The following is a 15372-nucleotide window of genomic DNA, read 5'->3' as shown; positions in this document are numbered from 1 at the left end:
CCCTCCCTGGGTAGGAGTATATTCAAGGAACCACCAAATGAAGTAGAAAAGGCCAGGATCCAGAAGTCCTGCATCTCGTTCCTGCTTCTATGCTTACGGCTGGGTGACAGGGTTTGGTTTCTCAAGCCCTCTGGGCCTCAGGATGATCGCCTGTAAAAAGCGAACCATGACTGGGTCAGGAGCAGTTGAGACTTCCCGTGAGGGGATGCCCATCAAGCCAGCCTGTACGTCTACACCACCACACAAACACACAAGACTACACAGCAACGTCATGCCAGGACGACTGCCTACGATCAGCACCAGTCAGCCAATCCAAGCCCCTTGCTCTGTGCAGCTCAGAGAAGAGGGGGGCCTCCCAGAGCACGCAGCTGGAGGAGCTGAGTCTAGACTCCAGTCCCACCCAGCCTCTACTTCTGGACACCATCCTTCCCACTCCACAAGGAGCTGCCTCCCTGCAGGACAGCCCGGTGAGTCTGCCTTTCACCTGCAGGACTCCCAGAAGGGCCATCCACAGGGGGTCCCCACTGCCGGTACCTCAGCTTCTACAGCAGATACACCACCAACAACAGAGAAATGAGCAAGGTGAAGAAGCCCACAGTCATCAGGAAAGAACACCTTTCCTTCTCAGCCCGTAGACTCCCAGGCACCCCCTCGTGGCCAGCCCCATGCCCTGGACATAGTTTTCAATGCACCAGAACACCAGAGAAGACTCTAGAGGTTCTGTAGGAGCAGAGACCGTGGTCCTGGAGTGATGTCAGCAGAATATACGCTCAGAATCACACTGTATCCTGGGCGCCAAGAAAAGAAAGCTTAAAGGTCCCCATTCCCCCCCCTGCAGTGAGCCCTCTAGACATCCACACTGCCCAATAATTAGCTGTAGCCACCAAAAAGCTTTCTTCTCTTGAAGTGAAATGTCTCTCTTTGTAAGTCCTAGCCCCCAGCTCTGGTTCTGTCCTCTCCAGTAATCTCCTCTTCTCAAGACAGAACCTCAGAGATGGAGAAGTGGTGGCTCTGATTTCCCATCCATCCCACACCAAGACTTTTCCAAGACAAACATTCCCCCGGGTAGTCACTAAAAATGACCACAATGACCCCTGTTTCCTTCCCTTCCCTCAAACATGTTGAGATGCGTTGTGATCAAGAGCAAGGTGAACAAGAAGGCGGAAGGTTGGGGCCCATTCTTGAACCTCGAAGCACTAGGACCTTCAACAATCCTGTCTTCTAATTATGCTCTGAAGTCACAGTGTGGAAAGCTAAGAAGCAGTGCCCATTACGACTGGGAGCTCAAGCTTTGCGTGGAAAGCTTTGCATGCACCCCCTACTGTTGAGCTCCCTGCAGACTATGCTGTCTAGACTGGGGGGGGGAGTACCTCCTCCCCGGGGATGCCCCCACTTTGTCCTTATACGATAAAACCCCACCTGAATGCAGGTGAGGCCATCTTCAAGATCCACTCCCAGGACCTGAACAGGGACCTGTGGGAAGAGCTTATCAACACCAGCTACATCAGCCACTGCCCAGCACCATTCCCTACCAAGCCTCAAGGGCAAGCTGTGAGTCAGCCAGTGGGTCATTGCCAAAACAATAAACCATGGATCACATTGTGACTGTTTTTCTACAAGCAAAGCACAGGAAGAGAAATGGGGTCCGACTGAGCCAATGTTCAGACAGAGGATGCTCTTAATAATTTTAGATACATGTTGAAGTCCAAAAATAGATTTTTTCCCCCCAAAGCCAAGCTCCTATGTACTAGCTTTTCTCAGGAGTATTTTTGCAGCACAAGAAGGCTCTCTTATAACCCCTAGAACATGACAATGAACAAAGACAAAAGGAGGAATAACTTTACCACTTCCTCTTTTTAACAGAGGAGACTAGAGAACTCCTTGGTCCCAGCAGGAAACAAGTTCTCCTTCCCCTCCTCTCCATCCTGGCACTCTGCTTCCCAGAGTGGGCAGGGTCTCTGGTGGCCCACCTCAGACTCCGAGAGACATCAGCCCTCACACCGACATGGCTCATTAGGGTGGACAAAGCACACATGCTGGCTTGATCTTCGTAAGTCCTATGAAATTGATGTTAAAATCCCAGTTTCATAGATGTGGATTTAAAGGACACACCAAGGTCACAGAGCTGCTAGGTTCTAGAGTGGGTCCCATGTCTTCAGATCCCTCATCCACATTACCCTTTGGAGCATACAACGCATCCAAATGTGTTTGAGGGAAGGGAAGGAACTAGGTAGGAGTCACAGTGGTCATTTTTTTTAAGATGTATTTATTTATTTATTTGGCAGAGAGAGGGAGAGAGAGCAAGAAAGAGAGAGAGAGCTAACAAGCAGGCAGAATAGCCAGTAGAGGGAGAGGGAGAAGCAGTCTCCCCACTGAGTAGGAAATCCCATGCTGGTATCGATCTCAGGACCCTAGGATCACGACCTGACGAAGGCAGATGCTTAATGACTGAGCCACCCAGGTGCCCCCACAGTGGTCACTTTTAACCTCCACCTAAAACCCAGCTATAATGGGGTGCCTGGGTGACTCAGCTGGTTAAGCACCCAACTCTTGATGTCGGCTCAGGTCATGATCTCAGCTTCATGAGATCGAGCCCCACGTCAGGCTCCATTCTCTGTGTGGGGTCTGCTTGAGATTCTCTCCCTCTCCCCTTGCCCCTCCCCTCCCCTCTCTCGTGTGTGCTGTCTCTCTCTCTCTCTCTCTCAAATAAATAAATAAAATATATTTTTTAAAAGTTTAAAATCCAGCCAAAATAACAAGGAATGTTTTACCCAGGAAAGAAAAGATGTATATTGGGGTTGTAATCGATTACATTATCAGCTCAAATTCTCCTTCCCTCCTTGTCTTCACACCCTTCAACACACAGCTTCACAGTTCCTCACAGAAAAGGAGCAGAATATTCTTTCCCACCCTCAAACTCTGTGACATATTGTGGCCAATATTCTGAGGTGAAAGTTGACAGTGTCCTGCTTCAAAGACTAGATTCATAAGCCTAGGATGTCATTGGCTCTCTGATCCCTGGGAAGAGCATGCCTGGGCTAGCCTGCTGGTCCTGGGGGCCGGCGGGGGTGGGGGGGGGGGTGGCATGGGAGATTTGGGGAACACAGCCGCCCCTGCTGACAGGTCCAACCAAGAGCTGTTTAGAACAGAGCCCCCAGCCAACCTTGGCAAAGACACCCTCACAGTTAAAAGGGTGCAGGCTGCCTGTGGGCAGTATGGGCAGTAGCTCTGTCTCTGGAAAGACTTGGCGGGGTGGGGTGGGGGGGCATTCAAGGATGCCATCAGGGAATGCCCCCACAGGGGGAGAGGCTGCACTGTACCAGTACTTCCAGAATTTGGGGTTTTCGGTATGAAGCAAAGTTACTCTCAAGAGTTTAGAAACCAACACGGGGCTGCTAGCTTTTTGCTTTTCCGAGCCAAGGCAATACATAAAAATAACTACCGCTTACTATCACCACCAATTCATAAAAGATAGAACATTTTCACGCTACAGTTGAGGAAAGGATATCATCTTAGAATACAACAGTCCTTTCCAAGCGAAGAAGGTTGTCCACCCACCGTCCATGAAGCTTTTTTCTTTCATTCTGTCACAGATCAATAAAAACTTTGTAACTAAATAGCTCCAGTCTGTGTATTAGCAGCTTTCCCGCATGTTTTATGATAGAACTGTCAAGAGAACATGAAATCAGTTACATAAATTATGAGACTTAAATCAGGGTTCTGTTTGTTCTGTGACAATATAAAAATTACATTTTTTTTTTCATCAGGATAGAAAAGAAAGCTAGAGATGAATTTGAGCACCTCTGTCGTGCCTTCGCCGCTGGTGCTGCAAGCACCTCGGAGCCCCCGGGGTCCCCGCCCCACAGAGCTTCAGAGGCGCACTGCGCAGGCGCCTGAGACGCCACTAACGTTTTCCCTGCTTCTAATGGATGAACGGAAAGGAAAGCAGCAATTCAAAGGAAGCCATGTCACTGGGACAGAAGTGAGAAGCAAGGAATCCCCCAGGGTCGGTTTTGTGGTTGTGTGGCTCAGTAACCCATGAATGTTGACTCTTTTCTTTCTGGCCTTAAGGAACCTCTCCATCCTGTAGGATATGTGGAGGCCTGGAGAAGGTGGGGCAAGGGAGGAGGAAGGTAATAAGCGGACAGCTCCCCCTTAACCTCACTCATCAGACCCTCAGCAGACCCACACACCTACCAGACCTACCAGGGTCCAGTGTGGAGAAGCGATGGCTATTCTTTGGGACTGGGAAGACTGGATCTAACCCAGTACTTCCTTCCCACCGTCATCCATTCTTTAGGCATTCAGAGAAAATGAACAATGTCCTTAGTTTCACAGGCTTACATTCAGGTAGGAGAACAAACAAAAGCAAATAACAAGATAAGTATCAACTGGGTGAGCACTCTTAAAGAGATAAGCATAGAGAGTTGACAGAAACTGGCAAAGGCTGCTTTAGGTAAGGATTCAGGAAAGGGCCCTCTGGGAAGGGGTATTTGAGGAGAAATAAGAATGCATCGTCCATGCAAAAAGCTAGGAAAAGAGCAATACCAAGCAGATCAAAAGCAAGTGCAAAGGGCCTGGGGTAGAAAAGAAAATGGCTTGTTTGAGGAAGAGTAAAAAATCCAGAGCTGTGGAAGCAAGATGAACAAGAGGAGAATTGTGGTATGAGGTTGGAACAGGAAGCAGGACCCATCATCTAGGGCCTTACAGGTCCCAGCGTAGAGTTTGAAATTCATTGTAAATATAAAGGTATTAAGCAAGGGACTGGCAGGATCTGGTTTATATTCAAAATAGTCTCAGGATGCTGTGTGAAGGATATACTATAGAGGAGCCAGTGTGAAACACGCAGACCAGTGAAGACATTCCTGCCTGAGCTGGGTAGTGTCTCTGTGACCTTTATAACCTTGGACAGTCCCTGAACAATGCTACATTTCAGTCCTCCCACCTATAGTACAGCTACCACCTACACTCCATAGCTCACAAATGCTTCAGGCTCCTGCAGATGGGGATGAAGGTGCATGTGGCCTTGCTTACCCCTGTATGATGTCTGCATGCCTTTTCTGGAGCTGGAGCCATGCCCACAACTTGCCGGTGAGGGCCCCCCCATTAGCCTGTAAGAAAGGCACAGTCTAGAGGGCCCGTCATGACACGGAGGGCAGCTCTCCATCCGGATGGAATTGAGAACACATGGAGGCTGGCCAGGAAGCAAGGAGCTAGTTCACAATGCAAAGGGAGACACAGGCCAAGGTGGAGGCTGGCCGAGCTCCCAGGAGGCAGGCAGAAGTGAAGCAAAGGCAGGTCAGGGTCTGATGACGTTAATTACAATAGAAAAGATCCATTCTGCCCAGGGGAGTCCTCAGACAAACCTGGGCTCAGCTCATATAAGAGAGGGAAGACTCTAGGAGCAAGGCCAGCACGCAACTTATCCAGAGAAACCCGGCAGTCTGGCCAGGCTGCTGGAGAACAAGAGACCTTCTGAGCAGAAAGGAAATGTCTCAGGCAAGTCTATTGTGGATAAGCCAGCACCCAGGAGACCAACCCACTGTGCGGGGACACATGAGAAAGTTCAGCTCATATCATCTGAGCCTGGTTCATACCAGAAGAACTACCTAGTTGACTCAAAAAATTATGAATAAACAATAAATGCTTATTTGTTTTCAGCTCTTGTGTTTTGGGGTAACTTGTTATGTCTCAACAGCTAACTGGTACAGAAGAGGCTGACGGCCAATAATGACTCCTATCGCACTGTAGCAAGTCTCTGATGAAATCACAATCCTGTTGCCCGGTTCGAGACCTCTCTAGGTTCAGATCACTGAACTGGGATCATGAGCTTGAGATACATTCTTGAACTTGACTTTATAAGGCTATTGGTGATATGATGAAAACTTTCTCCCAATCCGGACCTGTTTCCTTATCTGGAAAATGAGGAGTTAGACATTTCCAGGGAGCCTCCCAACTCCCTGTTCTATGCTTGGGGGACTCTGACCACTTCATTCAGCTCTTCTGTCATCGAATCCACAAGTGTTTGTGCCGAGCCTGCTGTGTGCCCACCTATGGTCAGGATCTGGGATGCAGGCTCAGACCACAGGATGTGGGCCCTGCCCACCAGGAGCTCCTGGTGCAGGGAAAGCTCCCCATCTGGTGAGTATAGAGAAGACGCCTCTGAGGAGCCCCTGATGGCCAAGGAGGCTGTGAGAGGGAGCAGTGGGCAAGATCGTGGTCATCCTTCCCCAGCACAGAGAGGGGAATGAACGCACATTCAGAATTCCCAGCCATATCCAGTCTCCCCCGGGCTCCTGCTCCGAGATGTCTGCCTTTTTCCCTAAGGCCTTGATGGATGCCACTCGGCATTTTGGCTCATGCCCTGCGGAAATCAAAATCTGTACCTTGAATTCAGTACACTCAACGAGCAAACAGAGGATAGCCTATGACCAACCTCCATGTCACTCTCTCCCAGGTGACCAGGAGAGCTGATCCTTAACTCTGGGAGGCTGGCCAGTCTTTGTGGGGGCAGCACGAAAGTGGCAAAATCCTAAGTTCTCCACTCACCCCGATGACAGTGGTCCCTCAGGACCTCCTCCCAACCCCAGAAGGAGGCAGACGGGTGGTGTCTGCCCCAGGGGCCCGAAAAGCCATCCTACCGTGGAACCAGGGGGCGATGGATTTGGTGTTCCTCTCAAAGCCGGCTCGGCGAGGCAGCTGCTCCTCCTTAAACCAGCGGACTATGACTTCTCTGGAGACAGGTCTCAGTGGGCGCTCCCAGGTCCTGCTGAGAAAAGAGATGAAGTGTGCAGAGTTAAGGAGGGAGCTGGGGGGGGAGGATGAGAAAGGGGGAGGGGAGGAGAGGGGAGGGAGGGCCACTATGAGAACGAATCTGCACGATAACCACACTCATGCCTGTGGAGAGAATTCAATGAGTCGAGGTGCATGAAGGCACTTTGCCGGTACTAATGCACCAGCTATTATTACTTTCCCCAAAAGAACATTGTTATTGCTTGCTTCCAAAAAAGCCACACAGGTCAGAAATAAAAGAGGATAGGAGGAGGTGTTTAAGGGAGAGAAAAGGCACTTTTTCCCTCTAGAATTTGCAGGGCACGAACACCAGCATCCATGAATTACTTCATGCCCTGGTGACCCTCGTATATCAGGAGCAGCAGACCCAGACACCCAGAGAGGCTGGCCCGTCCGCCTCCCTCCCGGGGAAGCCCATGTGTAAAAGGAACATCTACAACATTATTCATTAAGGACACTGTGGTCATAACCAAAGATTTCAAACAACTCCAATGTCCGTTATCAGAGTTGTTAATAAATGACTTCTAGCACATCTGTGGAGTGGAATACAATGCAACTGTCAAAAAAAAAAAAAAAGAAAAGAAAAGAAAGGAAGGAAGGAAGGAAAAAAGAAAGAAAGAAAGAAAATAACCAGGGTGACTGGCTGGCTCAGTCAGTGGAGCATGGGACGCCTGATCTCTGGACTGTGAGTTCGAGCCCCACATCGGGTGTAGACATTACTTAAAAAGAAAATCTTTAAAAAAATGAAAAATAACAATAAATGAAAGCTAAGCACTGACATGAAAAGACCTCCAAAATAAAATGGAAATAAAAGTCAAGACACAGAGCCATGTGTAAAACATGCAGACTTCTCTGGGAAAAACAGAGGGAGCTAGGACTTTTCATGTCACCAACTACACAAAGGAACTGGGGTTGGGGGACACACATACACCGAGGACAGGGCTCCCCTATGGGGCCAGGGAGATCCAAGAAGGGGGAGGCAGGAATGGGAGGCAGCCATTTTCCATATTTCTTTTTAAACTTCCTGGTTTGTGAATCGAATAAATGATAAGGAAGGAAGGACTGGGCAGGGTGGGGGAGAAGAAAGGAAGGAAGAAATGCAGGCATGATCAGCCCTCCCTAGCCCTCAGGGAGAGGGCGAAAGGGGGTTATTAATATCCTAAATCCCAATTAAAGCAGAACTCAGAACAGACCCTCATGCAGATTAACCGTCTGGGACCCAGCAGGCACTACCACCGACCCTCATGCGGCAGTAGTTGCTCGGCAAGGATGGACGTGTGGGGGACCAACCTCGGGGCTGGCCTAAGGTGGGCACAAGTGGAAACTGGAGAGGCCACAGGCAACCTCTTGATCCTGGGTTCCAGAATGATGGGCAGTCACCTAAGTGTCCTTGCCAAACCATTCTGGAGGCCCCAGTGTGTGTGAGGACCCTCAGAACTCAACCACACTCATCTACAAGCCTGTTACCAGAACCAGGCATGCACCAGCACTACCTGTGGTTGGAAAGAGCAGCCAGCCCTGGTTTTCAAGCAGGTGGGCCATATTTAACCCATTTGAGGTCTTATATTACAAGTTCTTGGGGTTTATGGACCTTTAAGAGCTTGAGATGTTGTGCAAACATTTCTGGGTATTTTCATATGCACAGCTTGGAGGGAAGAGGGTACATAGCTTTCTTTAGGTTCTCAAAGGAATCCTAGGCCCCAAAATGTTAAGACTCCCAGAACTCTGGGCCTATTAGAAATCTCCAGCCAGACTCCTTGCTACCTCCCTCTGGCCCCATTACACAGATTTGAACACTGAGGCCCACAGAGGGGAAATGACTAGCTCCAACATTCACAGCTGTTGGAGCAGAACAGGGACTGGAGCCCCCAGCCACGCTCTATTTGTCAAGACCCACCTGACAGGTATGGCAAGGGGAGGCGGAGGCCCGGGGCCTGGCAGGTGGTGGTAGAGTCTGGCCTCCTGCTCCTGGCTCTGGCCGAGCTCTCGGAACATGGAGCTGAGGCCGGCGACCATGCCCTTCTGGATGGCGCGGAGTGAGTGGCGCCGGTACTCGTCCCTGGCGCGCTGAGCTCCGCGGCTCCTCTCCTCATCCGCAGCCTTGGACCTGCGCACTGGAAAGGGGTGGAGAGCATGTTCACCTGGACCCACAGCTCAGGCCATACATCCAGCAAGCCAGGACAGAGCCCAGAGCCCCAGGACTCACCCAGAGTCCCACGATTCACCTGGATTCACCCCCCATGGGCTACATGGAGGCTCAGAGCCCAGGAATGGCCAGACAGGCCCAGCTCTGGCCAACAGTCCTGGGTTTGTCTGTTGCCGTGGAGGCAGGACACTCGTGACAGGTTAGGTTCACCGGCCTGTTCCTGCAGCCCCGGTCCAGAATGAGCAAGAAATCTTTGGATGGAAATATACAGCTCTATATGGGTTTCTTTCTGGGGGCGCCCTGCTTAGAGCAGCTGCTCAGACCACGTGGCCACCGGCCGGCCTCAAGGACACCTGTCAAGGTGGTCAGCATCTCCAAATACTACTGCCATCCCCCACATTGACTGTCGGCTTTCTCCACGCTAAGCCCTTTATTCCATGCTTTCCCTGCAATATCTCATTACAGGTGATTCCCCCCACCACCCAGGGTGGAGGGCCCATCACTATTTCTACATCAGAAACCCAGCATCCAGAAGGTGACATAACTTGCCCCCAAATAAACAGCTAACAAGGGGCAGGGCCAGGGTTGGAACCCCGGTTGGTTCTAAAACCCCGGCAGCCCCTCCCCCCCATCTGCACCCTACCTCTCATGCTCCCTTCCTTTGAAAACCTGGTGCGCCTAACACCAGAGCCCCTTCTCCTTCCTACAAAAAGCATTAAGACCCTCCAGTCCTGCCTCCTCATGTTGCTTACATTGAATCTGAGGCCCGAGGAAGGACAGTAACCTGCCCAGCTGGGTCAGTGGCCAAGCCAAGCCAGGAGCCCCCCTTCCTGCTCTCACAGGCTGAGGTGTTGGAAACCCTGGTGCCCTGGTTCTGGTGCCCTTTCTCGGGTTTGCGGTGACCTTGACCGCTGTTGGGTGAGCTTGCTGGAGAGAGAGGCTCCTCTGGTAGCTTGGTCATTTGCAGACCACGAACTCCAGATGCCCCTCTCTCCAACGTTGCAGCGTTCTGTGTTTCCCAAGGCAGGGCCTGGTCTCAGCCAAGTGGCCTTGGAAAGCCATCTGTGTGCTGCTTCTGAAACTCAAACAGGGGAAATGCCAAGAGAAGGAACACAACCTGTTGGAGGCGAGGGCTAGCATTAAAACCGATTCTTTTGTAGTCTGATTGCATCTCATCAGGCTCCTATCTGCCTCTGATATCTAATTCTTTTTGTAGAGAACTCTGGGAGCTGGACGTGTGCTAACTGTGCATGACTGGTGACCGCGTGGGCCCAGGCAGGTCCCCCCCTTCCTCCTGGAGTCAGCTCTTAGCCGGAGTCCATTCATGTTCCAACAACTCCATTCTACCCGTGTAACAAACACCTACAACCAACCAGCATCAGAGAACTGTGTTTGGAGGATACAAGGAAAACAGCCCTTGTTCTGAAAGAGAGCACTTCTGCCTCCCAAGCTGTCAAAGACCTTTTCTTGAAACATAATAGAACATATCCCCAGCTCTGAAGAAGGCAGCTAGCTTGAAGTCTGTCCCTCGGAAAGATTCATGGAAATGGAGGTCATATGCAAGGGGTCCAGTAGGGTGAGCCCCCCCAGGGCAGGTTCGTTGCTATAACCCAGTGCCGACATACACAGGAGTCAGTCAAAAGGCAATCCCTAGTCTTGGAGGGCTGTGCCCCATGAAGTACTGAACTCTGAGCTGGGGGCAGACGTAACCAAGACCAGACCCTTCCCTCGAGGTGCTCAGAGCCTGCCTGGGAAAACAAGACAAATATCTCTTAACACAATGAAATCTAGGGTAGATAAAGTATTGTCAGGGTTTAGGGGCAGCGGCTCTCATATTCTGTGAGGGAGCCAACAGCCACCCAAAGAGAGGAAGCATCTGGAAAGGTCAGTAAGAGTTTTCCAGAGAAAAGAAGCCATCCAGGGAGAAATCTATGTTTGGTGCCCAGCTGGTTCGTCTGTACATTCCAGACACTACGAACACCATGATGCCTGCCTCGCATTGCCAGGGGAGGGTCAAAGAAGGCCAGGACGCCTGGGCCTGAGCTCTGCAGACACAAGCCAGCAAATTAAACACAGGAGCCAGTGCCCTACAAAAGCCAGTGACCTTTGAGAGCTTATAGCCCCCGAGAGACAGTGACACTCAGTGACAGGCTGCAGAAGGAAGCCACAGGCCAACTAGGAAGACAAGCTGTTGGAACTCAGCCAGGTGAGGCCCTGGGCCATCAGACACACAGAGACGAAACCCAGCTCCTAAAGGCCCACTCCAATTCCAGCCATCCTCTTCCTCAAGGCCTTCGGGGGCCCTGGTGCACACAGGATAAAGGACAAACCCCTCTCCTCCAGTCCTTAAGAGGTGTCCTGCCTGCCCCCTTCCTCCCCAACACAACGGCTCCTGATCACCTCTCCACTCTGTGCTCTGGCTCTCCACGCTCCCCACGCTCTACAGACCCTTCCTGTGCAGCTGTGCTCAGCCTCTCAGAGCAGCTGTGCAGAACGGGCAGGCAGGGCAGCCAGAAGGGCCCGGCGCTGACGGCTCTCGGGGCTGAGAGAGCGGCCGAGGCGGAGAGCAGGAAGCAAGCCTTGGCCTTGGCGAAACCAAGCTGCTGACCAGCCCTGATTATAGAAAAGAGACCCACGCAGAGGCACACAGAGTCAAGGGCGGCTCCCAGACAGCTTTCCTGGGCTGTTTCCTCCCATGGCCTTTTTCTGTTTTGTTTTTGAGATTGAGTTGACCTCTGACATTCTGTAAGCTTAAGGTATACAGCGTGCTGACTTGGCAAATTCATATATTGTGAGGCCTGCCCCCACAGCCTTAGCTAACACCTCCATCACCCTCTATAATTCTTTCTCGTGGTAAGAACATTTAAGATCTAGCTTCTTAGCAATCTTGAAGTATATAATACAGCATTCTTGACTACTGTTGACCATAATCGCAACGGGCTTTCTCTCTCCAGAACCTACTCATCTTCCAGCTACAAGTTTGTGCCCTTGGACCAACACCTCCCCCGTTCCACGCCACCCTCCCAACCAGCCTCTGGTAACCCCCATTCTAGTCATCTTCCGTGAGTCTGGCTTTTTGAGGTTCAACATACAAGTGCTGTCAAGTAGTATTTGTCCTTCCCTGTCTGACTAATCTCACTTAGCCTAATGTCCACAAGGTCCATTCACGCTGTTGCAGATGGCAAGATTTCTTCCTTTCTCATGGTTTAATAATATTTCATTGTGTGCCTGTGTGTGTGCACACACACACGTGCATGTGCGCGCGCGCGCGCACACACGTTCTTTATCACTTATCCAATGACAGGCCCTGAGGTTGTTTCCATATCTTGGTTGCTGTGGATGACGCCGCCTTGCCCACAGGAGGGCAGCTATCTCTCCAATGGCCTCCTTTCATTTCCTTCCACTAGCTACTCAGAAGTGGGTTTGCTGGATCATGGGGGGGGTTCTATTTTTTTAATTTTTTGAGGAAGCTTCATACTGTTTTCCACAGTGGCTGCACCGACTTATTCCCACCAACGGAGCAGGCCAGGTCCCTTTTTGGCATGTACCTGCCACACGCCATCCTAGGGAAGTCCCCGGACACCTCGAGGCCTCAGTTTCTTTCTCTGGCAAAATGAGAATGACACGAATGTCTGCCTCACAGAGTTGTCATGGTGAGTAAATGAAGCAGAAAAACACCATAAACCGTGAAGTGTTCTGGAAAGGCAGTGTCTTATTAGATCGGGCCCCTGACGTGGATCCTTTCTGCAGATGTCCCAAAGCCCGAGTCTGGAGCCGGGCTGCCTCGGTTCACATCCCAGCTCCACGTTCCCGCTGTGGACACGTTATTTCATCAGCCTGGCCTTCGTTCCCTCCTAGGTAAAATGGAGCTAACCGCAGTCCCTACCTCATAAAGCTGTCATGACGATGGAGGGAGCTAATAAGGTAAGCCACTTAAAACCATGTCAGGGACATATTAAGCACCATGGTTAAGGGTTAGTTAAAATGTTTCTTTTCATTAGCCCTGGTATTACTAGGTCCAAACCAGAGTTCATGGCCAGTTTAGGAAGAGATACCCTTGTTGATCAATCACAGGGAACTTGCTTGGGGTCAAGCAGCTTACCCTAAACTGCACTTTAAAATCTTCAAAGGTTGCTTTAGTTCCTACTTGGAATCAGGAACAGATTCAGACCGTATCCCATGAATCTGCCACAAAAACCCGCAGCCGAAACTCATGCGGTTTCTTCCTGCTAACGCAGTGAAAATAACCCGTACTCATAGGAGGAGCCACGAGCATCTTTTTGTCCTGAGCCAGCAAGTGTGAGACTCTCCGCATGGCCCAGTGGACCTGCTATGGAGGTGAGGACCCACCCCGGGTCACCTGCTTCCTCCCCCAACTGCACTCTGGCCCAAGATGATGCCCCGTGGGCCTGTCCAGCAGGCACCAGAAGGGCCCACACGGAGCACAGGACAAAGGGAGAGTACGGCCAACCCCACTCCTGAGGTTGGATCCAGAGCCGCCTCTCTCCTTCCTGCGGGAGACTGAGGCTCATCTCCCAGTAACACCATAAAGACAACTGGGACTGTGGGAAAACCCTGAAGACTTCAGAAGCAAGGCTGACTTGAGAGATCCAACATTGGACCAAGCACAGTAAGACACCACTTCATGAGGGTAGCTATTTTTTTTAACTTGTTTAATGAGGAAAAACAGAAAACAAGTGTCGGCAAGGGTACAGAAAAAGTGGAATCCTGGTGCATTATTGGTGGGCATGGAGCGTGGGGCAGCTGCTGTGGAAAACAGGATGGCAGTTCCAGAAAAATTAAACATGTGATCACCATGCGAGCCAGGAACTCCTCTTCTGGAGATACACCCAGAAGAATTGAAAGAAGAGCTTCGGACACATTTTTGTACAGCGATATTCACAGAAGCATGATTCACAGTAACCAAAAGGTGGAAACAACCCAAATATTCATCAAAGGACAAACGGGTAAACAAAGTCTGATATACACATACAGTGGAAAATTACCCAGCCCTAAACAGGAAGGAGAGTCTGGGCCGCCTGGGTGTCTCAGTCATTGAACATCTGCCTTCAGTTCAAGTCATGATTTCGGGGTCTTGGGATGGAGTCCCTCCTCCAGCTCCTGCTCAGCAGGGAGTCTGCTTCTCCCTCTCCCTCCACTGCTCCCCCTGCTTGTGCTCTTGCTCATGCTCTCTCTTTCTCAATTATGTAAATAAATTCTTAAAAAAAAAAAAAAACCAAGAAGAAGGGATTCTGATCCCTGCTCCAACGTAGATGAATCTTTAACACAGTCTGCGAAGTGAATAAGCCAGACACAAAAGGACACCCTAGGAGTTCACTGCTACCCCACATACTGTACTTAACGACAGTTAAATACACAGCAAAAAGCAGAAGGGTGGTTCCAAGTAGCTGGGAGCAGGGTGGATCGGGGACTTACTGTTCAATGGAAGCAGAGTTCCAGTTCGGAAAGATGAAAAAGTTCTGGAAACGGGGAGGGGGAGGAGAAGGGAACGCTGGGGGTTGATGGTATTCCGACAGTATGAAAGTACTGAATCCACTAAACTGTACACTTAAAAATGGGTAAAGTGGTAAAATTTAAGTTGTATATCTTACCACAGTTTTTTTAAATGGACATTCTATAGCATTCTGGTTGGTGAGCACTGGGCTGAGAATTAAGAAGCCAGAGCAGAGGGACACCTGGGTGGCCCAGTTACTTGGGTGTCTGACTCTTGATTTCAGCTCAGGTCATGATCTCAGAATCGTGGCATCGAGCACCGGGTCAAGCCCAATGTTAAGCCCCACGTGGAGCTCTGCACTCAATGGGGAGTCTGCTTGATATTTCCTCCCTCTGTCCCTTCTCCTGTTCATGCTCACTCTCTCTCTCAAATAAATAAAGAAGAAGAAGAAGAAGCCAGAGCATAGCTAAGTGTCTCCATCACAAGATGTGTACCCAGCTATGTCCCTGCCTTGGCCCTCAGTTCTCTCCCATGCAGATAAGGGGAAGGTCCCTTCCAGCTCCGACCCCCTCTCTCAGGGAGGCACCCACACCTGCCTGGCCTGGGGCCACCTCCCCAGAACTGAGACACCACCCTCCAGGATGGCCCAGCCTGGAACCCTCCTGCTCAGGAAGAAACCAGGAGTCCCACAGGCTTTGGAATCCAAACTCGCCCGTATCAGACCTGGAAACTTCAGCTGCGGCAGGCTCAGGGGAGTAGAGAGAGCTGGCATTTGCTTGGCTTTACTCCTAACTGTCTAGACCGGGACAACTTTTCATCTCTCTGGGTCTTAGTTTTCCCTCTATGGAGACAGTAACATCCCCTATCCAATGGCTGCCAAAACTGCCAGACTGGTCTGAAATCATGTCCTTATCTGTGCTCAAGATAACACTGCTCAGTTCTCTAACACCGAAGAGCAAAAACAGAAGTTGGTTTTCCT

The 15372-nt window shown here is 50.6% G+C and overlaps 1 protein-coding gene across 1 annotated transcript in view; it reads right to left on the bottom strand.

The window, feature by feature from the left end:
• The window catches only part of SH2D4B (SH2 domain containing 4B), an 81108-nt gene that overhangs the window by 20771 nt on the left and 44965 nt on the right, over nt 1–15372 (bottom strand). The window contains exons 6-7 of the mRNA XM_032311943.1: nt 8690–8906; nt 6642–6766 (exon numbers count right to left, since the gene is read on the bottom strand). Coding sequence (XP_032167834.1) covers nt 6642–6766; nt 8690–8906 — 342 coding nt within the window. The remainder of the gene's footprint in view (nt 1–6641; nt 6767–8689; nt 8907–15372) is intronic.

The sequence above is a fragment of the Mustela erminea genome, chromosome 14 (genome assembly GCF_009829155.1).
Source record: "Mustela erminea isolate mMusErm1 chromosome 14, mMusErm1.Pri, whole genome shotgun sequence".
In the NCBI taxonomy this organism is placed as follows: Eukaryota; Metazoa; Chordata; class Mammalia; order Carnivora; family Mustelidae; genus Mustela; species Mustela erminea.
Note: the sequence above shows the minus strand (reverse complement) of the source record. Positions and strands in the feature narration are given on the sequence as shown.